The following is a 26,672-nucleotide window of genomic DNA, read 5'->3' on the forward strand; positions in this document are numbered from 1 at the left end:
TTTTTAACTTTTTACAGGTGTGTACAAAGTAATATTGTGTTGCTTACTCAAGCGTTCAGGAGGAAGTTTGTCATTCCAGATTTTATGTCGTTTACTTCACATATTGATGAGTTATATGAAAGTGCTAAAAAACAATCTGGAGGAAAGGTAACCTGTTTGTAAATTCAACTTCAAACTTCTATAGATTTCTCGATATTAACCAAATGTATTTGTTAAGTAGGCAGATTTGTCATCACATTTTTAGCAAAATGTTAAACGGATATCTTGATAAAATAGTTTTGGAAGTTCAATTATGTCTGCAACTTACAAACTGTGTTAGAAATAAAGCTCCTTACCTGTAATGATCTTTTACAATTTTGAGGTTACAAAGAGAAAATAATGTTCTTTCTTTATTTTACATAAACTATAAAACTGCTGTATAATTTGTCAGACTAAACTTAGTCCATAAAAGAATTATGCTACTCTACATGACTGGCTGGGTTGTGTGACAGAAGTAGTCGTCAACACCATACCTATGTTAGTAAAGTTTATTCTAGTGCTTATTTTCAATAAATTAATTGAAAACCCCCAAAGTTTGTTGCAAGCTAAAATTTTATATGATTTGAAAATGCTAAATGTGCCTTAACATAGAACAGAGGTTCCTCTTAGAATGTGCTGAAGCTTGTACTTTCATTGAAAAAATATTTTATTTGATAATGATCTAGTGAATATAATAACTCATAATGAAGTTTTAGGTATGCTAGGTGATTATTAGTGGAATAATTCAGTTGTAACTTGTGTATCCTTTTCATTGGTATTTATTTTAATTAATATATGCTAACATATAGTTGAATATTTTGGATGTTGTAATGTCTCTGTTTTTTATTTCACATTGTGATAGGTTGCTGACTATATTCCACAACTGGCCAAGTTCAGCCCTGATTTGTGGGGTGTGTCACTTTGCACAGTGGATGGACAGAGGTATATTCTAACTTCTAGATTTTATTGTTTCAATTATTTAAACTATCTGACATATTGCGAGGAGCAGGGAGTTGGACTCGATGATCCTTATGAGTCCCTTCCAACTTGAGATATTCTATGATATACAGCACTTCATGATATCTCATGGTTTAATGTAGAAGCTTTATTGGAGTTGTTTAAGAAGTGAAATCCACTTGGTAATCTTTCTTAACATTTTTTCAACTTCTCTGTTGAAGCTGAATTGTTTTGCTATGTTTATAAAATATTGTTTAAATAGTATTTGTAAATACTATATTTAAAGCTAGATTATATTGTGCTTATGATCCAAATGCAGTAATGAAGGTGTGGGTAATTTCAGTGATTACCAAAGGACAAGATAGAGACAATGCTTGCATAGTGTTAATCTGTGGAAGCTGAAGAGCTTTGCCTAATAGTACCCATGCTTCAAGCTATAGTATTTTTTCTGTAAGACATGATGTACTTAAAAACTAGTTCCTTTGCTACATTTCAATGTTCTTACTGTAGCATTATTATATGATCACTATAGGTCACTGAAAAAATTCAGATCCGTATTTTTTCAAAAGAAAACGAAGATGTGGAAACTCGACAGAACTTAACATGACTTTGCTTTTCAGGTTTATTAAACTTTCTCCTGTAAGGGTGTAATATAGGTCTTAGATATAGCTAGAGTGATTTTATTTTTATTCAGTAGTGACTCAGTGTAGCAGAGACAGTTAATGAGCCCAAATGTAAAGGAGTATCTCGCACCATCTAGCTGAGAAGTAAGGTGAAGTATTCTGTGTCCACCTTTGCAACTAGACAACGCGAGATGCTCATCAGCTTGCGTGTCTCTGTGGTCCTGCAGTTTGATATAGCCATACTGCATATTCTGAGTACCATAATTTTTAGGTGTTTGGTGTGTCCCAAGTGAATGGGGCGTTCTTGAGAGTGCATCAGACTTGCTTATGGTGACTGTGGTGTGGCGATCATTTTAATGTGATCTGTTACGATCTGTATGTTTGTTTCTTATTAGCCATGTGCTCTATAATCTCTAGAGGAAGAGCTGTACAAGTGAGTTGAAGTATTTTTCAGCTCCCTGCTTAAGTGTCTGAAATATAATTTAGTCATACTAAAACAGATTTAAAAGTAAAAATGTTCTCCTTTTTGAATATTTTAAATTAGCATTTTGTTTTCGGTATTATAGCATGTACTAATGAAAGTTTTTATAATACTAATTTTTGTAATGTTTAATGTTGTGTAATGTTAGTTTTTGTAATGCCAAAATAGTTTTGTGAATTTCTCTGAAACCTTCTCACGTTTTCTGCAAAGAAAAGAAGCAAATACAGTTCTGATTTTGCCATCAGACATGTGGTTGCTTGGAGCCTTTTGCTCTAGATGAGGCATATACTGCTTGTATGAGTCATTCTTTGATGCAGTCTGACTTGGATGTTGAAAGTAAACTTGCCAAAAGATAGCACTTAATAATTTTAATAAAATACCTATGCCATTATCAAAGGGAGTGTAAATACAGCTATTTAATTATTGCCCTCAAATTCCAAAACTGAATTGGATCTTATCTTTGTTCACATAGACATAAATGTGTATAGTGACTATATGCAGGTCATACCCTACTCAATTGCAAACCACATACTCAACAGGGCAAGCGTGATGCTAGAGCTCTGAGGTGATTTTTTTTTTTTTTTTTTTCTCCTCTGGTATAAACCCGTTTCTGAACTTGCTTTTATTTTGTTACATCTGTAGTAATCATCAGTGTGACTTTGTTATGCTTAGCTTATGGAGGCAATCATTAAAACCTTTAAATCTTTCTGTTCTGTTCTTCAAAATGAGACTCAATAATAATAATATACTTCGGGTTTTTTGGGTGTTTTTGTTAATGGTCCTAGTAGGTTGAAGAATAAATGAAGCGTTTAACACTCTACTTACCACAGCTGGCAAACAGGAATTTTCAAACCTCTTCATCTGTGTTTTTCCCAGGCATTCTGTTGGCGATACCAAAGTTCCATTTTGTCTTCAGTCCTGTGTAAAGCCTTTGAAATATGCTATTGCTGTTAATGATCTTGGCACAGAGTATGTGCACAGATATGTTGGTAAAGAACCTAGTGGATTAAGATTCAACAAATTGTTCCTGAATGAAGATGGTAAGAGATATAATATTTAATAATGCAAATACTCAATTTTAGAAAATTACAAGACAAGCTACGCAGTTTTTTCAGTCTTTTCATTTTACTGTATTGTCTTCAGTCTTATTAGACAGTGTTCCAAAATATTTTGACATCAGCAAGGTAGGCTTATCCTTTGTCACTGATTTTTGCCTAGTTGCTTTATTACTTCTGTTCTATTTGCTAATATCCAGCTGTAGGAAAAAAACAAAGAATTTTGATAATGCAGGTATTTGAAATGTATATTTATTTAGTTGAATTGGTAGCAAGTGTTCCTTAATCATGCCTTCTGTAAAATGATGGTGAAAGAATCAAAGATGTTGAATTGGTTTTAAGAAACGTGTATATCCCTTCCCTTCTCTGCCCTCTGAGAAGCAGGTGCTGGTGCCAAAGACCAGTGTCGGCTGGTTTCCAGAAGGTGGAATTGAACATATCTTCCCACAGATTATTCTAAACTGAATTTGGCTACTGATTCAAAACAATGTTTTTATTTTATTTTTTTCCTGTGGCAGGGGTGCTTTAGCAAGAATTTGTCATACAGTACTTACCTAGATTATTTCTTTTTCATATTATATTAATTTTCAAGCATGAAAATCTTTTATTTTTAAAAACATTATGGCAAAAATCTGAGAAGGATGACTCATGTAGCCTTAGAGGAAGTACTAGATGTTATCTCTGAAACACAAATGTTTCTTCTAGCAGATCCTTCCCAGTAAGAGAACAGACAATGTTTCTGTTGCCATGGTATTGCAATTAATATTTAATTAACAGCATAAGGCTTGGATGATATTTTTGTCAAGGACTGTATTGAATTCTGACTTAAATATCTGTATTATTAATATAGAAATGATACATAATTACGTTTAGTACATACCTTAAGGTAATCATTCCAAACTTAGAAATAAAATAGATCTTGACAATTTAGGTCTTCTTTTTTATTATGTTAGTAAGTGGTAATGAAATACAAACATGAGTGTATATCTCCAACAGGGAATTAAGCATTTTGTCAAGCTTTGCTGTCTTGTTTTGGCTTTCCTAGTTTTTCCAAATACAATGTCATGCAGTGTGAAGAAGACTACCTTCCATATCCTAAGAAGGCTTTCATATAGAAAAAGTTTTGATGGTGCTAAAAATTGCCCGTTTTTTCCTTTGGATCAATATAGATGTTCTGGTTTTATTTATTTTCTTCTTTTTGTTGCTTCTTTTAAAGTTGAGCTATGAGAGAAGATGAATTGTTAGGCTGTGGTCTTTTGTTATATTACTGTTAGGCTTTAAGAGTGTTTTAAGACTGTTATGCAATAAAGGAATTGGGATAATTGAAAGTTTGACCAGTGTGCGAGAAATTAATAGGACTAATTCACATGATAGAAATTTTAAGTATGTGCTTGTGTGGCTGATATAACTGATACAAGAAAAATGTGTTAGAACTAACCTGAACAGCCTTTTATCTATAGAGTCCTTAAACAAAAGACTAAACCCGGATGTAGTACTAAAGAGGAACATTTCAGTTATAGGGAGAGAAAAGGAAGTTGAGTTTCTGCGAGAGGAGGAGGAGGCAAGAAGGGATTACACTTTACCTGTAGATTTAAATTGATGTATAAAGTTTGGATATGCAGAGTATTTGGCAGTTTGAACATAGATAACTACTTTGAAGATCAGATTTGAAAAGAAATATATATAATATAGATATTTAATCTATTTGCTTTCTAATTATTCTGATACAGTTGAATTTCATGTTTGTAATCAGGATTTTATGAAGTGATATGCCGCTATTTATTTGAAAACTGGTTCGATACACATCTGAAGCTTTTTTTTTATACCTACTACATTAAAGATTCCTAAAACGGTGTTTTTTCATTTCTTTGTTTACTAGTATTGAGATTCGAGCTGGAAAGGATGGAGAGTATTACAGGACAATTTTAAATCATAGCTGAAAATGCCAACTTGTAATAAAAAAGTATGACTAAGAATCATGTACATTTTGAGTAAGATCTGTGCTGTGCAATGGAAATTTGGAAACGTCTGCAGCCTTGTGAATATTCAATTTTAAAACTTTTTTTTTTAATCTAAGGGAACATATGGCCTATTGAACAATTCAGATTTCTGGAGGACTAAAGCAATTCCCATGTTAATTAAAACCAGCTTATTGTAGTTGATGGAAGTAGATCAGGAATGTTACATAGTAAAATGTGTCTGAAATAGGCATCATCAGGAATAGTTTTCATGGCCATGGAGCAGTTTGCAGGTGTTTTCATGCCTGTTGAGTTCATGATGCAACATGTCTGACAATACCTGTATTATTATATACAGGTATACAATTATTATATATATATTATTATATGTATAATATACTGTATGTATTATATACAGTTAGTATCTGTCATCCATACATGGGACCTTCACTTGGTGATAATTATTTGTAGAATTAGTCCAGTAATGTGTTTGTAGAACTTAGTCCAGTAATAAATGTTGCATTGTAGTTGAGTGAAGGATTGCCAGGAAACTGTTCATTCTGCTGAAGGATTTTGTTAAATAAAGATGGAATTCTTTAAGGTTTTGTATTGGACACACACATTTTGATGTCATTTCAGAACAAACTTGCCATGATTAACTGTTCTGTGTATTGAAATGTCTGTATTGTGTATGTGTGGCAGCCTCGGCTTTCTGTGCTCAAAGCCTTCAAGCCAGTGATACAAGAGAGGCCTAAGGCCAATGATGGACCAAAAAGGTCAGAAGAACTGGCAGAGGAAAAGCACTGTAATTTGAGTTTATTAGGGGAGAGGTCTAGTTCACATATGGCGTAATTGCATGGCAGGTTGCTGGAGCAATCATGCTAATTGTCAAGCAGTTTTGAGGTATTAAAAGAATACATATTTTTCACCATTCAATAGTGATATCCAGTGGAGAGATTTTTAGGTAACTAAATGAATTATATTTTCTTTTCTTTTGAATTTAGATATACCTGTTAAATATATTGCAGTTCTCTATGTAAAACGCTGTTCTAGACAAGTATCTCCCTCCCACAGGAAAAACAGAGCACTGTAGCAGAGATGAATGTATTTACTACTCAGAGGTTGTTAGGTGGGTTGTTTATGCAAGAGGCAAATCGTTGAATCAGTCCTAGACTTAATCAGGGCACCCCAGTTAAAGTCGAAGGGTTATTATGACTTGAGCTTTTCATTAAGGATAAACCCATGAATTTACTCCAAAGTATAATGACATGATACATTAATATAAGAGACTTGCATAGAGGGTGCGTAAAAGAATTTTTTTCATTCTTTCTTTTCAGTCTGAGCATATCATTGCCTTTATTTGATTATGTAGAGAGAGTTTATGTGTGTGTGTTTGTTTTTAGTGATGTGTGTCAGTTAGCTTTGTGGAGTTTGATACCTCTTTCTAAAGATTAATAGATGAATTTGTTCACCTCTTTGGCAAACTGTTGCAATTATAGTAGCAATCTTCATTCCTTGTCATTGTACGGTGTGGAGTCCCCTTGCTGATGGCACCCACTGTGAGGTAAATCAGTAGTTGCTGCCACTGTAGGAGGAGATGTATGTATGACTTTCCTTAAAAATTAATGTAGCGTAAGAGCCTATACATCCCTAAGAGGTGAAAAAATACCTGGGAATAGAAGTATTATTGGCAGGAATGGAAGACATGTCTTCTTTGAAATTAGCAGGAATCTTTCAGAATCTAAGATTTTATTTAGGCATCCTGGCCCTTAAAAAAGGCCAGTATATCTTAAGTCTGTGGAGAGGTTCCTCATTATAGAGTAGTTCAGTTGGAAGGGATCTACAACAATCATCTAGTCCAACTGCCTGACCACTTTGGGGCTGACTAAAAGTTAAAGCATATTATTAAGGGCAATGTCCAAAAGCCTCTTGGACACTGACAGGCTTGGGGCATCAGTCACCTCTCAAGAAGCCTGTAGCTATTGTGGCAAGATAGAAGGGTTATCTGTCAATTACCGATATCGGTGTATGGGAATTGTTTGGATAGCATTATCTGGTGCTATCCAGATAATAGTGAAAGTTGCTTTCCTGGGGCCTGGATACCCTGACAGGGTTTATTCTGCTTAGAAGAGGCAGCGATGGATTAATGGAAGGTGTCCTACTCAGCTCTGTGATTTGCTGGTGTTAGGCAGCAGTAGGAGAGACCCTCAAAGAAGAGCTTTTGTTAGTGTGTGGTAAGCCGGACTGATGTACCTCCCCTTAGCTGTTAAGGCTCCAACAATGATTATTCCTTGTTGACTTGTCAAGGAGGGAACAAAACACAACTACGTTTCAGAAGCACATTCAGGAAAGTCCATGTTTCCTTTCATCAGAAGGTTCTTGCCATTCTTTCATGTGAGGTCAGCACATGGTGGTGTGTTGGTTGTAAGGTGGCCAGAACTGCTACATGTAGTTTGAGATGTTAAGCAGTGAGAGACAGGAATCTTCAGAGTAGAGGAAAAGGTAACCAAGAATGCCTTGTGACATTGAAGGTAAGTGGTGACATCTTCAAGGAAATGAGATGCAATAGAATTTCTGAGAGGGTATTGTGTTGTGTGGACTTACCACATTGATAAGCTTTGAGTTGCTGAATGCTAAATAAACATTACACATCCTTTTTATTCAAATACACCTGTGATGTGGGGTTTGGGAATTTTTTTTCTTTATACCGTGTGGCAGATTGAAACCACAGAGATGTGCAGAAGAAATAAAAGCAAACCATTTATAAAAATACTTTTAGAATGGGTTGTATATGATTAAGTCGTTAACATGTTTATGGACTAGAGTGATACCTGACGTTGATGAGACGAAGCGGGGGAAAAAGAGAAGCGTACCTAGAGCAAGAAACGAGGGTGACAGTGTGTTCTCGTCATGCATGAGGCCAATGTTGTGTTGGATTATGTGTCCAGAGTTGGGATCCCCAGTTCAAGGAAAATATTGAAAAACTGGGAAGGGCTCTGGTGGAGGGGTGCCAACGTGCTTTGGGGTCCAGGGCACATAACTCCCAAGGAGCAGTTGAAAGGGGAACTTAAGGGCTCCCCTGGGAGCCACTTAAAACTCTTGAAGAGCAATTGCAAAGATGAAGATTTGTGTAACTCTTCTTGGTAGTGGCAGATGATGTAACAAGGGCCAGTGGCCCCACACGGTGGCTTGGGAGGTGCAGGTTGGATGTTAGTGTAAACTTGTCATCTAGGAGGAATGGGATGCCTAGAGAGGCAGAGGATTTGCCATGTTTGGAGGTTTTCAAGACTCAGCTGACCTGATGCAACCTTGTCAATAGCCTTGCTTTGAGTGGGAGGGTGGACAGGATGACCTCCAGATGTCCCTTCTGACAAGCAGTCTGTGATGCTGTGAATAGTCATTTGACTTGTAACATCTTTGACTGGTGTTCAGGTTTTTGGTCCCTAAGAAGAGATACAGTTAGGAAGCTATGGAAATGCTACATTTTTGCTACTTAGAATCTGGTGGTTTTAATCAAAAGTCAAATATATTTGACCCAGGTTACTTGAGTTATTGACTTGAGTAGAACAGGATGTTTGATATAGGTGGATCTTCAGTACAATCAGATGAAATGAGAACAAGTCATGAAGTGTTGCAGAGACATAAGGAATGGCCCTAACAACTTTAAAAATAATATATAGAGATTAAGTTTGTTTTTTAGGGGAGCTTCCCTTTTTTGGACAGAAGGTATTGGTCTTACCTTTTCACTAAGAGAATAACTTGATTTTTTTTTTTTTTTTAGTTCCTTTTAATATTGACTTTCTGAAAAATACTAAAAGGAACTTGAGATGATTAGTTTTTGGAGATTATCTGATAGTCATAGATGGCTAAGTGCCATTGACCATGTCCAATGTAATTTTCATGGGAAAATAGGTGTATGTGTATGCACTGTGAATATCAGCCTAATCTCCAAAAAGCAATCATCTCAAGTTCCTTTTAGGGTGCATGTGTGTGTATTGCATATAAAAATAGTGAACACTTTGTGTGGTTTTTTTGAATTAATATTTTTTCAAATTTGGAGATAAAGTAACAGCAAATAAAAAGTCAAACTGTCACGATATTAATGTATTGAGAATTGGTTGAGGTTTTCAGACAACAGAACCCTCAAAAATCAGCATCCTAATTGGAAGGCACAGCAAAAATCTTAGTTAAAAAAAAATAACTGTAAGAGGTAGATGTTGATGAATGAAAACTTGTATTTGGGAAAAGTAGACAGCTGATAAGGAAAGCTTTTTTCGGAAAAAGAAGAAAAAAAAGGTGATTCATTCACATGAGCAGCCAAGAATGACTGGGAGTGCAGAAATACTCTTAATGTGGAGATTAGTGATAAAAAGCTTAAGTGTAGCAGGTATATGCAAGTCAATTATAAAGTAAGTTAAATTCTGGTGAGGATGAGTAAATTGTTATTTGTATTTCAGCAGCTGCCAGTAGAAACCTCTGAACCTCTGATTCTTAAAAAGAGTCAGGATTTTGTATTTATGTACAGCAATAAGGAAATTCAAGAACTGGAATTCTCTTACTTCAAAGGACTTGTTTGAACACTTAAAATGACTGCAACTTGGTAACTTGGAGAAAAATTGGAAAGTCCCTTAGGGGTTGTTCCAGTTGCAAATGTTGCATTGATCAAATCTTGGAACACTGGAGAGGACTGAAAATTTTCATGAGAAGAAATGATGCCAAACTGATAAATTTACTGGACTGTTAAGTAGCATTAGGCTGAGTTGTTCTAACCTGTAAAATACTTCGCTCAGAATTATGAGAAATTGTGTATAATGTTGGATTACAGTATATTTAATTTAGGATTATATTCCATAATCATAGCTTTAAGTCATACATTAATATTTATCATTTTTCACTTAAACACTTGACTAGTTTTGTTTGACACATGTGTCTTGGGATATATTTGTAACTGAAAACTTTTATTTCACAGACAGGCCTCATAACCCCATGGTGAATGCTGGAGCAATTGTGATCACATCTTTAATCAAGGTAAAAAGTTCATTTTTAGTTTCTCTCAGAGTATTTTAATAGAACATAGAAAAAGTATTTTGCACAGATTATGAACTGTTTTCATTTTATGTGTGCAATATCTGATGGCAGTTTACTCATTAGCAGGTAGACAAGGTCTGATGTTTTAGAAATAGTAACACTTCCAAACAAATGCAATATTAGACTAGCAATTTTTAAAAAGTAACAGCGTAGCTGAAAGACTCCCTTTTTCCTTAGTGTTTTTACTTCTATTTCGTTTCCTTCTTTAGCTGCACAACACTTGATATTCTCTTGAGAGAATTGCCTCATACTTGTTAAATGCTAAGAGTATGTCCTCAGGAATATACTTTACAGCACTCAAATGTGTTTCTGAATGTCTAATGCTCTTATATAGCATAAAGTTACAAGAGTATTTCTTGCTGTGCAGAAGAAATGAAGATAATATAATTTGTACAGGAGCAATGCAGCTATATTCGCACGTCAGTTTTAGTACTGAATTTGTCCACTATTAACATACTGTACAACTAAATTATGTTTAACTTCTATGTTAGTAGTTTCTGTTGGACTGTTAAATGTGCTTAAAAGCGTATTTGGAAACAGTTACCCGTATTTTGCTGAGTAAACCATAACTGAATAATGACCTAACATCTTTAGTCCATGATCTTGCGACTTTTGGAAAGCTGTGTTTTATTTTTCCTTAAATAGCTGTATATATCTTGAAATTGTAAATGGTGTAAATTCCTTGTAATGCTAATGTTTGCCAATGTTTGCCAGATACTTGACTTGTATTTTCTGCCTTTTTTTGGTAGCCCCCAGTACAAAAAGCTACTTTTTTTTTTTTTTTTTAAGAGTACCTGCTTAGAACATGTCAGTCCCCTGGAGTTTTGAAGTAGAAAACTTAATACTGTTACTTCAGAGGTCTAAAAATCTTACTTGCAGCCTTTGTCTTAGTTATGTTTCGAAGTCCATTAGCTACAGTGTGTTTCCTACCGCCTATTTCCAAATTGTTGATTTTAAAATTACTTAGATCATGATTTTCTGTTATTTTATATTTAAAGAAGGTGTAAGAACTCCTGCTTAAAGACATTTATCTTTAATAGCTGTAGGTGAAAGAAAATGGCCTTAAGTATGACAGGTAAATTTATTCACATTTAATATTTTTTTAAAGGTTGACTGAGCATTGAAATTCACTTGGATAATAGTGAATTTTAAAACCTGACTGAACACATTTGTCTGAACTGTCAAAATGTTAGTCCTAGTACAACATGCCCTACTGGTCATAAGGCAAAACACAAGCATGTGCCTCTTGCAGAAGGCACATAGTTCTTGATAAATTGTGTACTTCTAAATAGATAACATGGATTTGTTTACTGCATGCAACTGTGATATTTGTTAGAAGGTTGGGGGATTGTTTTCGCTGGTTTTTTTTTTAATTTTTATTTATTTTTTTGCTGTAATGTTCTTATGAAGAGTATTGCATTGCACTGATGTTTTTGCATGTGGTAACTGCACGTCTAATGGACGTATATCATACTTATCACACTCCATTATTTGTTTTAAGTGTGATTAAAATGTAGATTATTTATGTACTGTTTCCACTAAGATACCATTTATCATTTGAATTACTAACCAAACTATACATATTCTGAAGAAAATTACATAGAGGGTCACAGGTACAAAGTTACTTAATAGTTGTATTTTTTGTGAAATAACTTCTTTACAATCTGCAACTTAATAATATTCCTACTAACTATTCAGTGATTTAAGTAATTCACATTTATATTTGATCTAATCTAAGACTGACTTTTTTCTGGAAAAGGTGGCTTCATTAACCCATGTTTAGCCCTCACTTCCTCTGCATTCATTCTGTTTATTTAAGGTGTTACTTGCATAACTTAATGACTGTGTATGGCTCCTAGAGTCCAAGAAAATTAAGGGATTATTAAACGTGGTCGAATTTACCATGTATGACAGATTTATCTAATGATAGTGTGTTGATAGCTATGGAGAGATTGTTGCTGTATTTTGGTGTTAAGAATGCTTTTACCTCCTTTGATATTCATTATTGTATCTCTTTCTGAGAAATTGATGTAGGAAGTCTTTCAAAATTTACATACATTGTACTGAATTTAGTAGTTGTTAGCATGCATGATCTTGTGCACAACTTCCCTTAGAATCTGATGTAAATTATGATTACTTGTGGATACGAGATGATGCTTGGAGTAATCTTTTTGTCAGAATATGTACTATTTTAACATTTTAGGGGGAAAAAGGGTTCTTAGCAACACATACCCAGTTCTGACTGCCTTAAGAATTTGGTATACGTGCCTTGGAACAGAGCATAGACCTGAACTGTAATGTTATGTTTAGTCCTTGCTATTCATAATAATAAATAACAAAGCGTATGTGCATGTTAAGTTGTGTGTTTGTTTAGCTTACTTAGGCATGACTATATCATACTTCTGCCAGCTTAAATGATTCTCCTACTCATGCGCTTGGAACTACGATGTATTTACGTTTTGGTGCCTTAACTCGCGGCTCTGTTCTAACTGTGCTTGCATTACACTCCACAGACTGTTCCAGCAATTTAAAGCATGTATCTACAATAAAGTGCTTTAGCAAAAGGACATCCTGTGGGCCAGTTTTAATGAAATAAAATTTTCAAAAAAACCCTAAGGACCTTTTCCCTTGCTTGTAATTGTACAGCCATTTGCCTTTATTACTAGTTATATAAATTACGTAGTTATAACAACTTTCGAATAATTGTTATCAAAAGAAAATTGTAGTGGCAATTATAGGAGTTTGTAGAAAAGTGATATTCGATAAAATGGTAAATCCTTCCATGAAACCAAGGAAATACAGGTGCTTGAAAGAAGATTCAGCTCCTGTACAGATTTAGTACAGATTCAGTGCTCAGTAACCACAGAGCTTTTTGTACATCACATTGACTGGGAAAAGTCTTAATTGCCTGTAGTATGGATAGATCTTAATGCTTTGATCTGTTGTTTTCTCTTGAACTTTAAACTCAATTCTCGAAGTGTGTCAAGTCCAGGAGTATGAGTGGTTGTGTCAGCCACTGCCCACTTCCATATATCTTTACTGACTGGGGAGGGTGGTGCGTTAGAGGTGCAAATAAGATGAAGAGGAAGGGTCCAGAGTGAAGCACATAGAAGGCAGCAGATGGCTGTGGAAGGAATCACTGGAGGACAGGGGATTAATCTTAAGTCATTTTTATTGTATGCTTCAAGATTCCATCTGTAGATAAAAGCTTTCCTAGTATAACAGCAAAGGTTTCGGCAAATACAGTGTATGTAAATCCTGTAAGTGCTGACGACCACATGCAGAATCTTACACAGACAGTGAAGATAGACTTGAATGCTCGGTGAAGGGAGGTGTTCTATGGTATGAATTAACGTGGGAAGCATTTAGACACATTGCAGGGGCATAGCAACATTCATTAGTCCTTGCAAAAAATTTGGTGTACAAGAAAATGAAAATGCTGCTCTTGCTGTCCCTGAAAAAAACTTAATTCAATGAAGGCTTTTCTTTTTTTGCACAAAACATAGAGGTGTATCCAATACACTTAAGAGCTTTCTGAATATGCTGATAAGTCATAAAATAAATGAGGCAAAGCATGGTGGAAAAACCTGTCCAGCTGTGCCAAGGGTCTGTTTGCTGTCAGGATATAGTTATTAGGAAACCTATACAGTTATGGTCTAATACTGGAGGGGTGGGAAAATCCACAGCTTGTTGGGTTTATTTGGCAATATAGTTACAATAAATAGTACAGATGTAGTTTAATTGCTCTATGCTACCCACTCCAGTTATCCTTCCTAATAGACTAATGTGTAAATGTACATGCATACCACTTTAAAACATGTGTTGGTGTTGTGATCTTCTCTGCCAGATACTTGTCTTTTATTTTGGTGAAGTTTCCTCTCCTCCTGGCTTATTCATTTTCTTGTAGTAACTAATTTTGGATAGAATATACATACATGTTATTCTGCACTTGCTTTTTATTATAACTCAAATGCATTGGATGTTGTTTGACATAGAATACGTAGTGGTGATATTTGAAATGACATGTATTCAGTGGTCACATATGCAAGTATTTAATACCTGACGGACACAAAAATAATTCTTACATGTATTTGAAATAGTAATAGTATTGGTCTTAGTGGGTCAAATACTGTCTGTGACAGTGTGCTCTCAAGTATTTCAGAGCTGAAAATGGCACGCTAAGCAATCAAGACACCAGTTCTCGCAGAACAGGCCCAGATTAACAAATAAAATTAAAAAGTGTGTAAGTACAGAAAACTAAAATAAAGACATTAATAGTTAAGTTAATGTAAAATGCACAAATGTAAAAAATGTTTTCTTGCACGCTGACATAATGTTACGATTTCCGCCCCCCCCGGATGTTTTCATCCCAGTATAGCGTTAGGTTATAAATTTGGCTTAAAAAAATTCCAGAAATTAATTTTTAAATAATCTTCTATTATTAGAAGATTACAAACTTCTCATGATCCAGATGTTTTTATTAGCTTGGCCTAGATTCAAAATTGAAAAAGTATTTTAACAAGAGACACATGGTAAGAGCTTATGTGGTCTAATCGTATAAACACTGAATGTTGATCAATGAAAAGTGGCTAATATTAACTACTTTTCTAATAAATATTGCCTAATTTTGTTGTTGCAAGCTCTGGTAAGTATCCATGGGTCTCTTTTCTTCTGTACATGTAGGCATGCAACCTATGCAACTGCTTATATTTTTCTAGTAGAAATACAAATAGTAAAAGCACCTTGTTTAAAAAAAAAAAAAAAGGGAAGATCACTAAAACCTGACACAGTCAAAAAAATTCAAATTTATGATTGACAGCTGTAGTGTCTATTGTGGTTTTACATGTTTACAAAATTGCATTGAGCTGTCTTCTGCAAGTTTGAATTTTCTGCCTATCAAACTGCTTCAATCTTAACATTTTCAATTTCATTTTGTATTCATTTAGAAGTGTTTTTTCATATGTGTATACACACAAGCATGTATACAGTAGGTGTGTATATGAACATATGTTCCAGTAAATGTACTAAGTGTTTTGTGGAGTTAGTGCATGGAACGTTTCTTTTGATGTTCTAGACAGGTGAATTGCATCTGAACTTAAATAAAAATGCTTTTTAAGAAATATTGTCGCAGTGCCCCCAGCCTCATAGGCTTATGCAATAAACCTAAAAATAAGAAGCACTTGTGCAAGAACAGAAGTTTTCTTGTCTCTTATATTTGTTTAAATTATTATGGAAAAGCTGCTCAGTATTCTGAATGTTAGGATTTTATATTTGCAATTGAATTTTAATCATAGAATGTGTGTTGCCTCTGTGTCTCTTCAGCTTTTTAGGAGGAGCAGCATGCCTCTCTCAGGTGCTGAAAGAGGGAAACTAATAGGTTATGTTTTTTAGTCATGATGTGTATGGAAGTGAAGTTTTCTATTTTAGTTACGCGTTATGTTAAATCCCTACTGAGGTCTTGGTCGTTTGATTACTTAGGCAAATATTTTAGGTATACAAGCAGTTTAATTTCAGAAACAATGCTTTTGTGTTTGATATAAAGTACCTGTACAAGTGTGTGGAACATCAAGGACTAACCGCGTCATCTGAGTTAGTATACAGAAGATTTTCTTCCCAAAATATGAGATTAGATGTAAATTTTAAAAAGAAATCTTTTTTTATAATAAGTTGATGTGGAAAAAGTTTGCATTGAGTCTTTTGCCCACCAATTTTATATGCTGCTAGTAAAGCCAGGTTTTTGTTGAAGGGCTAGGAATTTTTTTTCAACTGAAAAAAAAAAAAAAGTGAAGTGTTATGTATTTATATTTTTGCAGAAAGCATGATCCCTTTCTCCCTCTTTCTTTTTTTAACAAAAGAACTTGTTTCAATTTATTATACATGTCTAACCATACAATTATCAATGCAGCATCCCATAACTAATGCTGACCCACTTTCCCAGAAAAAGATGTTCATTGTGCATTTGAAAGGTTGAAAAGGTTTTTGTGGTTTAAATGTTGTTACATATTTTACAGCATTAGGATCTATGGAATATTTTGACAACTGCAACAGTTCAATGAAGTTGGTAATTTCTTCTTTTAATTATTTTTCATTGAACAGATTTGGAGTTAAATTTTTAAGACTTGTGTTCTGGTATATTATACAGGAACATTTTGATGAAATGTATCATGATTTTTTTTTTTTATCTTATTGCAAATTAGCTAGAGACTATGCCTTTAAGAGTAAGGTTATTAGCCTTTAAGCATAAGGTAACCACTGGCGCATAATTTTGACAAAACAGTGTGGTGTTCCTTTCAGCTAGTGATCGTACGTGTATGACTGCACATCCTCTTGTAGATGAGCTGATGCATGGGCTTCAAAGATTTATCTGCAACACCCTAATCCACGTACAGAGACTGGCTTTACGCATTTCATTAAGTAAAATACTGGTTGATATAAAGCTTCAGTTTTTTCCACTTCCTTCCCTATTCCCATACTAAACACAGTGCAAGTAGTGTCTTGAATTGTTTGAGATATGTTAAACAGAGTTTTGTTATCTAAATAGAGTATCTTTAATACTAAAATTATTTATAAAAACATCTTCTCCAGATACATCGTTTCCACTTGTGTGTGTGATGCCATTGTTTTTTAAGCTTCCTCAAAAAATTCTACTTGCCTACTTCAAAAAAATTAAAAACTCCCCCCAATAGACCATGCGCTATTATTTACCTCCCACCCCTCTTTCAGTGTCTTGCTATAGGAATTTGTGAAAGGTCGCCTGTCAGAGACCTGTAAAGAATTAATACATCTTTAACTGGCAGCTACTAAATTTGAGAATGTTCTTAAACAGGGGGGGAAAGCCCCAAAATAACACCCCTTGTCCTCCCTGAAAAAACAAACCAACCAACCCTAAGAATTAAGTTTCACTAGCATCCTTATTAAGTTGGATTTAGATTTTTCTTCATATCGTTAGCACAATGATGTACTGTACTCTATGATGTGAAATTCTATTTTTCGAACTGTTTAATAGGTAGGACATTAATCAGATATTAATCAAATCAGATAATTTTTTATTAAATACAATTATTTTCATAGTAAGGTATAACACTTTATTTTAAGTCTTCAATCTAAATTCTTAGTATGGGCACTAGCCGTGGAAATATTTTAACTTCAGTAGCCTGAACTTTCCTATGCTCAGCTCTGTTGGTAATATAAGAATACTTTTGGGTTACTAATCTATAAAAAGTTAGTGTTTTCATTATAATTATCCTGGTTGTAGTTACTTTTGTATTTTTTTGCTTTAACTACTACATTTACTTATGCTAAACACGTAAAGTTGAATAGAGAGCACTTAAAATAAAGCATACCTTTTTCAGTTTAAAATCATTTCCAACATACAGGTGTTTGATAAGACTCTTGTAGGATTATTTAGTTTAAATGATAATTAAAGATTTACTTATCTAACACTTTAATTTTTTCATTAATATATGAAATGATTGTAGTACCTTATTCTTAATTAGCCTCATACCTTAGTTATATGCATTAAAAATCCTAATACTGTTAAGTGAACTAACTTCTTTCTTACGTTAACAATTTTTGTAAATTATTTTTTCTTTTCTTGCAGCAAGGAGCAAATAATGCAGAAAAATTTGACTACGTAAGTTAATGTTATAATATTCCTTTTTAAACTAAATTCAGTGGTAAAACTCTCAACATGGCAAGGGAATTGCAAGTGAGATTTTAGTAATTTCAAATGTTTTGTCTTTTTATGTGTACTTGGTTGTTTAAACATTTAGTGATTTGGATTGCATTTGTAAAATTGCATTACAACATTCAGGGTAAGGCTGGATTGAAAGTTCATCAGTTATAACTTTTTAATGTCTGGAAATGTTAGCATGCTTTCCCCCCCTCCCTTCCTCTCTGTCTCTAACAGGTGATGCAATTCATGAATAAAATGGCTGGTAATGAGTATGTTGGATTCAGTAATGCTACGTAAGTACTTTTTATTTACTTAATGAAGTTAGACGGAAAATGCCTCTACTGGTAATTGGCATATTGAGCTTATGGCAAAGTTTAGTTATTTACACTGAAACCATCATTTCATCTGTAATATTAGAGGGTGTCTTTTGGCTTAAAATGTACAAGAACTAAAGTTGTGCATATCTGGCATCAATGTGGCTAAATCTCACATAAAAGTGTTGGTCTTTGAAATTTCATTATTCTGTCTTAGTGCTTTGTTGGTGCTATGGCAGTGAGAGCTCTAAGTGCAACTCTTTATATTCCTGGCATTCATATCAAAAATTAAACGCTGCATGTTGATGGCCGCGTACCAAATGTTCAGAAAGCATACTTTACACAACTGGGACTCTTTATGCTTTTTTTTATTTTGCATATTTAAATTCTTTTCTGAAACAATTCCTTCCATTAACTCAATATATAGCATTCCAAAAATCTTGAGAGCTTTTTGAGGCAGCACTGGGAAAATTGTAAAGATTCCATATAGCAGAGTTGCTTCCAGGTTGCTACTTGGCATGCACGTGCAGAGAAGCGGAATGAGGTAACTAGTGTTTTTCCTGAGCTTTGTTAATGTAAAAGGGTTTATCGTGGAAGGAACCGGACAGGAGAGAATTGCCTGCCCTTGTATCCGTACAGATTCCTCCTTTAGGCTTCATCCTGAACTTCATCATCATGATAAACAGTGTAGCCATCATTCTGATCCCTATTTGACCTGCAACTTCATCCTCAGATTCCTCTCTAGTTCGGTCAGTGTTGTCAGGGAATGACCCTTTCACTAGTTTGTTGTGGGATCTTTCTTTCCACTATGGCCTTTTTAGAAACGCTTCTAAGAGCAGGATCTTAAACTTCTTTGCGTTGTCGCCAAGTCAGCTTATGTACCTGTAGGTAACCAGTACTGTGTGTATTCGGATGTCAAAGCTGATTCACTCCAACTGGGTGTACTGGGCTGAGCTTCTATGGCGATTTCTGTCCCGTTACTAGAATGTTTGTGTTCAGAAGTAATGTATCCTTTACATGCAGTTTTATTGAATTATGTTACGCATCTCTGAAGTTCAGTGTTTTTTGTTTGACGCGTTGTCCTGTCTCTTTATTTTAAGGTTCCAGTCCGAAAGAGAGAGTGGCGATAGAAACTTTGCAATTGGCTATTACTTGAAAGAAAAAAAGGTTGATCTCTTTTGCTTATTGCATTTTGAAGGCTGTGTGGTGGGGGTTTCTTATAGTCTGTGAAGATTTCTAATTTATTTAATGTACAGTATGGCATAAATTAATACTGTGTATGTTTTTGTGCTGTTACTCAAAATTCTGTCATTTAGAAAGTGTGATACTTATGTCATTCTAATAGAATACCTGTAATCTTTTTTCTGTCATAGCCATGGCAATTTGTTTTATTTGTCATAAAATGCATAATCTGTGCTGTACAGATGACTTTATAAAACTCCGAGATGTATTTTGCAGTTTGATTTAAAGATGTTAAAAGCTGTGCTGAAAAATATTTTAATACCCATCTTATTGACCTCACTACACTGTTATTTTTAAATCTGATGTGATTTAATATTTCTACTTGTTACATTTAAATAAATACTTAATTTTAAATCTGCCTAATGCTTAATGTGCTGGCAAGAATATAGCTTAATTTATGTCTCTCTAAAAGTGATATTTTAAAAAAATAACCATAATTTTACCTAAAGACTCTATTTTTCTTCCTCAGTGCTTTCCTGAAGGCACGGATATGGTTGCTATACTAGACTTCTATTTTCAGGTAACTGACTTGAAAATTGAGACTCATTATGGACTTAGAATTGCTATTATAAGCAGTAGAAGCGGATTTGATCATAGATATGAAGGCTTTAATGGCTTGTAGTTAAACTTGTCAGCTTCTGTTAAACTCTGTCTGGAAATGCATGATGTACATTTGAAGTATCCAGATTTGCTTTAGTTTAGGTGATGTACTTAGGTGCCTTCATTGCTGATGCAAACTAGCAATAGTCTTTAAAGCACTAGTAGTTAGAAGCTTAAAATGTCTTGTATTACTTCAGTGAGTTTGACAAAATATTTCTGTTTCTTTGGGTTGCTGCTCTTTATTGTATTGTGAAGTACTTTAAACTGTAACTAAAATAGTGTATGCATGCTCTACTGTAAGGTCAAGGGTAGTGTTATACATGAAATAATATGAATGTCTCCTTTTTGTTTGATTCAATGCTTACGAGTACAACAAAGAATCTAGTCATACATTTTCCCCTCCTCCATTTTTTTTCTTTTTCACTTTCAGCAAGTTATTTGCAACTGTCACAAAATGAGAACTTGGCAACTGTGAGGTATTTCCTCAGTAAGGGTTTCCTAATGTTAAAACATTCAAAACTCAGCCCTGCTGCATGTAGCTCTCAAGAGGCAGTTCAAGTTGTGTTACTGATTCAGTCCATCTGGGATAGTTTAAAAAAAAAAAAAAAAATCCAGAGTTTAGTTCTCAAAATGAATCTGTTTTTGTTTCACGAGACTTGGTTTTACTTACGCAAATTATAAACAATATTTTTTTTAAATGCAAATTTTATCTGAGTTTTCTGTATTGTGGTGCACCTGCTCTAATCTTTAAATCGAATGACTGTTTATGAAGTAAGGTATATGGGATTAGCCTTAGTTGACCTCTTGTTGAGTTGGAAACTAGGTACAAGCTAATAGTCTACTCCGAACTTCTGTTATTACAGAACAAAACTGGTAATTTATTTGAATTTACTGTTTAAACATGCTTTTTAAATGCTTCCTGTCCCACTGCCCAAGTCCCGATACGCTTCTGAGTGCAAAGCTATTCATAGGTTAAGAAATGACAAAACTAACTTTTCTGATGTATTTTAATTTGGCCTCATTTTCATGCTTTATGATCTCTAATTTCATGACTATGTGTTATTCTTTTTTTTTTCCTTGCAAAATCCCCATTTTACTCCATACTTGGAAAAAGGGCAGCTCATAAAGGAGTGGCAATTCTGTTTTCTTTTCTTCTTACTGTATAACGCTTACTTTCACACACTCAGATTCTACTTAAAAGTCTAGTTATTTATTTTCTTTGGGTTTTCTGTAATGCTCCTTCCTCCCTTGTGTAATGGGGAACTTTCTGAACAGGAGTAAACTTATTTTCCTATTGGCTCTGTAACGTGAGGATGGATTATTCTCCTTTTAGAGAACCGAGGTACAAAATGCAGGTGCTTAAACTGAGAGCCTAGAAACACTTTTTTTTTTTTTCAAAGTAGGTGATATTATGTAATACTTCATATGTTTAAAACACAGTTGCCATTTTAGATGCGTCTCTGACAATCTCTTGGTTTGCAACTCCAGTTGATTGGACTAGGATGTATTGAGTTTGGCACCCGGAAAATAAGAATTCCAGGTAGTAACTACTCATGCAAACTTGGCTTAGGTAACTTCATGAAGTATCATGTAATGACTGTTTGGCAAAAGCAAGAATACAAGCACTAGTTTGTTTACTTTTCAGAGTAGCATTTCAGCTTCAGGTTGAAACCAGCTTATCTTTTGGTTTCTGCAGAAATGAGGCAGCATCAGGTGATGGCATCATATCACATTTCCTGATGTGTCATCAAAGTATGTATAGTCTGTACTGAAGCAGGGATCCTGGGAGAAACTATTGTGTGGTTGTATCATTAATATATCAAAAAGCATATATGAGAGAAAGGTGAAATAAGGCTGCATCAGTAGGAAGTGCTGGCATTAAGACTTGCATGTGCTAGAGTTTGCAGCTTTAAAATGTACTTTTAATAGATGTGTGTGGTCTTCTAAGGCTTAAGAAACAGCCACGCAAAACAAACTCAAATTGAAAAAAAAAAAACAGTCATTCTGTGGCTTTGCCATTTAAGCAGATGCAAAATACTGAGATCATTTTCCAGACCTCTTCCTCAAAGGAACTTAAGGGGGGGCGGGGGGAGGAATCAAGCAGAGACACTAGCCTATGTAAAATACTATCCCAAACTATTAAGAGGGCTTACAGACACTGTTGCTGGGATCTTTATAGTAGGAAGATTCAAACTATATTAATTGATGCTGCTAGCGTCACCAGTAACAAACGTTATGCTACAGGTTATTTTATGAAATGTTATTTCTGTAGAGACATATTGTTCCTGCTATAGTTGGCCTTACTGTGCTGGAAGTATCCTTATAATCTCAATTTCTTTTTCATAAGCTTTGCTCAATAGAAGTAACGTGTGAATCGGCAAGTGTGATGGCAGCAACTCTGGCTAATGGTGGCTTTTGCCCAATCACTGGTGAAAGAGTACTGAGTCCTGAAGCAGTCCGGAATACCTTGAGTTTAATGCATTCCTGTGGCATGTATGACTTCTCAGGGCAGTTTGCCTTCCATGTAAGTAGTTTTCAGTTATCAATTATAGCTGACCAGGAAGATTAATCTGTGCTATTGTTTTCCATGTTCCAGGGCTTACTTGCTTACTTCTGGGGGAGGGGGTGTTACATGAAATTTTTTAGAAATTGAACACACCATATGGGAAAACCTCATCTAGAAGTCATGGCACTACTAGTACACCGTACCTTGTAGTACTTACTATTCTCTGCCACTTCATATGTGGGAATCCTTTTCATGTTGAAACATACTGTTCCTTAAGAAAGGCTGTTCATGAGAGAAACAGGTGATTGATGCAGATGTAACTGGAAGCAGCATAACTGAAGAAATCCTGCTATATGGTGGTAAAGGGTAGCAGAAAGCCTTTGCAGACAATTGCTTTTTCTTCATTGACTCAGGCTGTTTCATTAATTAACCTCATGTGTTGTAAAAGTGGCTGTCGTACACAGCATATGTACCATGCTTCTATTTTCCAGCAGTATGTTTCTTATAAGTAAGTATTTCAAGATGTACTGCATCTTATTTGTGTTTTCAGCATCTTTCAGCGTTTTTAGTTTTTCCTCATTGCGTACATGTAAAATCGATTATGATGCTTTATGTGACCTAAAAGTTATTGCTTACAGAGCTATGGAGATATGTGACATGTTAGTTCCTGTTGGAAAAAAGTAATACCTTTATCCAGATTGTAAATAAGTAGGTTATTGTATAACTTTATGTACACTCTTCTGTTTTCTTGGGTTTTTGGTTTTTACCTTTTCCAGTCAAGATTTTTTTTAGGTATATAGCTGTGTACTACTGCCTTGTTGCAAACTGTTCATGACAGATACACTTGTGTGCTACTGCTTATCATAATTGCTTTTTTATAATAGATTGGAATTATCTTTTTCACTGTATTACTGACTTTCTGTTTTACTGAGAGGAAGTAACTTTATAATCGTGTACCTCGGATTGCCATGAATTGTGCTTCAGCTTATTGTCTATCTAAAAAGAGATAAGTAATAATGCTTTCCCAGCTTAAAATGCTTTCCAGTTGTACATGTTATAAATGTTGCATAATAATCTTCAGTAAAATGCTAACGCATTGTGTTACCATAGTGAAGAATGTTTGCAGAGGACAGTAATTCTCTAATTATTCTATAGGTTGGCCTTCCTGCAAAGTCTGGAGTTGCTGGTGGAATTCTTCTGGTTGTTCCTAATGTCATGGGTTTGATGTGCTGGTCACCTCCTTTGGACAAGATGGGCAACAGTGTTAAAGGAATTCACTTTTGTCATGTAAGCAGCATTGCCTTTAGTGGTTCGGTTTTGTTTTGGTTTTTTTGTTTGTTTGTGTGGTTTGTTTTTTTTTTTTTCGTTTTGCAGCTAATGTTTACTGAGCTGCAGTTAGTATAGCTGAGACCTAAGTGAACTAAATAGTTATTCATTACTCTTCCACACATGGCAAGTTTCATCTGATCCAAGGGTGAAAGTCCAAGAAGAGGCATTTGCATTTTAGTAATAAATAACACTAATTCAGTGAGCATTAAGAAAATATGATGCCAGAAACACTGGAGAAATTTATTGTGGAAAAGCTTTGAAAAGGAACACTTCATGAAGTAACGAAAGAGCTGGTCTCTTGTATGCTGCATTAGAAGCTGTAGAGCTCTATTTATAGACTTCTTTTCCTCTCCAGTCATTAAGTAAACAATTTTAAAAACATTGGAAATGCAACTCTTATTAGAATCTTTTTCTTTTATTGTAATGAAATATGGCTGTTCTGATGTATTTTTTTAAACTGATTTTTGTAAACAGTCTGTCATAAAACATGTCTTCATAGATCAGACCCAGTTGTTGGGCAAGCTCTTCTTAGCTTCATCTCTTGCTTTTGAAAGGGCTGTGGACAGTCTGTTGATAGCAGCGTTAGAAGCAGGAGAGATTTTATAGGGTACTACGTAATGATTAACAAAGATGTTTTGTGGGAGAGGAGAATATACAAAATGTTGTTGTTTGCCTTTTTCATTTTTTCTCTGAAACCCCCTTGTAACACTGATTAATTATAAATGAGGGGAAAAAAAAGTCTCAAAGAGAACAGTAGGCTATCTAGAGCCCCATAGGAAATGTAAGATTAGTGGTAATGCTTTGGAAGTTGAAGGCATAACTAGGCTCTTTCTCCTGCTGCCCCCCCCCCCCCCCCCCCCCCCTTTTTTTTTTGTAGGTAGTGATGATAGTTAAGCTGCAGTGATACTAGTTTGGATGGACTTCAGTTCCTAGGGTGAATGCTTGTATGACTAGTCGTCACTTAGCTTATCAACAACAGCATGGGATTTACAGTATGCAAGTTCATGTGGATGAGCAGCAGTTAAAACTTTTCATACTTCTATTTATCTAACATCCGTACAGGTGTAAATTAAGAGTACTAACAAGTTACTAATTCTAGTTTGAATACTTTAGAGTTTCATATGAAATAGTCTTGTACTTGATAATTTAAATATAAAATCATAGAACAATAGGTAGGTGAAGGATTTACTGCATTTATTCTGTGTTATAATGAGACCTAACACCTGATAGGTGATCATGGCGTACAAGTGGATGCTGGGTTGCATCAAAAAGGGCAACACCAGCAGAGATAAAGAAGTCATTATCCCACTCTACTCGGTGCTTGTCAGGCCACACCTGGAATACTGTGTACAGTTCTGGTCCCCGTTATACAAAAAAGATGTGGACAGGCTGGAGGGGGTCCAGAGAAGGGCCACCAAGATGATCAGGGGTCTGGGAAGCCTGCTGTATGGGGATAGGCTGAGAGAGCTGGGTTTGTTCAGCCTTGAGAAAAGGAGGCTTAGAGGTGATCTCATCACCATGTACCAGTGCTTAAAGGGGAGCTACAAAGAAGATGGAGACTCCCTTTTTACAAGGAGTCACATGGTGAGGACAAGGAGTAACGGGTACAAGTTACTCTTAGGGAGATTCCGATTGGACGCGAGAGGTAAATTTTTCACAATGAGAACGGTCAGTCATTGGAATAATCTCCCCAGGGAAGTGGTTCACTCCGCTACGCTGGACATGTTTAAGACTCAGCTGGACATGGTGCTGGGCCATCTCGTCTAGATTGTGCTAGAAAGGTTGGACCAGGAGATCCTTGAGGTCCCTTCCAACCTGGTATCGTATGATTCTATGAAGTGACATGAATGCAACATTTGCTTTTAAAAATACGACAACATAGCAAAGTTCTGTAATAATAACCTTTCATGTTGTAATTCAGACTGAATTAAAATCCATTTCGTAACACGTTTTCTCGTGTCATCCTTCTGATTGAAGTTTTATGTACTAGACTAGCCCAGACAATTCTTCCTGTTCCTGAAATGTTTCATACAGCTGGAATAGAAATATATTAAAATAGATATTTTGCAAATTGCTACTTGTTTTATACTTCTTTAAAAAGGAGTTTAAAGGTGTTAGTGGAACTTATTCATATCATTGTATTATGTTCAAAGGGCCTTACAGACATTGGTATCGATTTATTAAATAAGCTTCTCTTACTACTGGTTTAAGTTACTGGGATATGATGTAAAACATAAGTGGTAGTATTACTATAATCTCATATGCATTTGACTGTCATACGCAAATAATAACGTATGTTCACTAAATATTTGCAGGATCTGGTTTCTTTGTGCAATTTCCATAACTACGATAATTTGAGACACTTTGCAAAAAAGCTTGATCCTCGCAGAGAAGGTGGTGATCAGCGGGTAAGTTGATATTTGTGTTTAGTGAGTATTGCTTGTAGACATCAGAAGAAATACAGAGAGTTCTTCTCTAAATGCAAAACTGCTCAATGACATGTATTGCATCAAAGCTTTCAGATAAACTAGTTAGTTTACATTATTAGTGGACACTTACCTGGGTGGACCACACTATTACAGGGTTTTGTACAGTAGAATTTCATATTAGATTTGTAACTCCATTCCATGCAGTTCATTTCCCTTGCTAGAGTAAGTATATGGTATCTGATACAAGTCGCAAGGAGTACTGTACTGTACTGGTTGCCTTTAATAAAGATTTGACCAGCTGGTGGGCTTAGCCTTTCTGTTCTGTGCTGCAACGCATAAGATTTATGTTTAGCATTTTTTCACAGTGATATGTCTGAGACCACATGACTTGCTGAGA

The 26,672-nt window shown here is 35.0% G+C and overlaps 1 protein-coding gene across 3 annotated transcripts in view; it reads left to right on the forward strand.

The window, feature by feature from the left end:
• Window positions 1-26,672, forward strand: part of GLS (glutaminase) — a 68,558-nt gene that overhangs the window by 15,162 nt on the left and 26,724 nt on the right. For all 3 annotated transcript variants that reach the window (XM_082313689.1, XM_082313688.1, XM_082313687.1), the window contains exons 4-14: window positions 18-147; window positions 881-960; window positions 2,956-3,119; window positions 10,062-10,120; window positions 17,781-17,813; window positions 18,090-18,148; window positions 19,270-19,336; window positions 19,881-19,931; window positions 22,359-22,535; window positions 23,673-23,804; window positions 26,162-26,254. In XM_082313689.1, coding sequence (XP_082169815.1) covers window positions 18-147; window positions 881-960; window positions 2,956-3,119; window positions 10,062-10,120; window positions 17,781-17,813; window positions 18,090-18,148; window positions 19,270-19,336; window positions 19,881-19,931; window positions 22,359-22,535; window positions 23,673-23,804; window positions 26,162-26,254 — 1,045 coding nt within the window. The remainder of the gene's footprint in view (window positions 1-17; window positions 148-880; window positions 961-2,955; window positions 3,120-10,061; window positions 10,121-17,780; window positions 17,814-18,089; window positions 18,149-19,269; window positions 19,337-19,880; window positions 19,932-22,358; window positions 22,536-23,672; window positions 23,805-26,161; window positions 26,255-26,672) is intronic.

The sequence above is a fragment of the Platalea leucorodia genome (assembly GCF_965183815.1).
Source record: "Platalea leucorodia genome assembly, chromosome: 5".
Taxonomy (NCBI): domain Eukaryota; kingdom Metazoa; phylum Chordata; class Aves; order Pelecaniformes; family Threskiornithidae; genus Platalea; species Platalea leucorodia.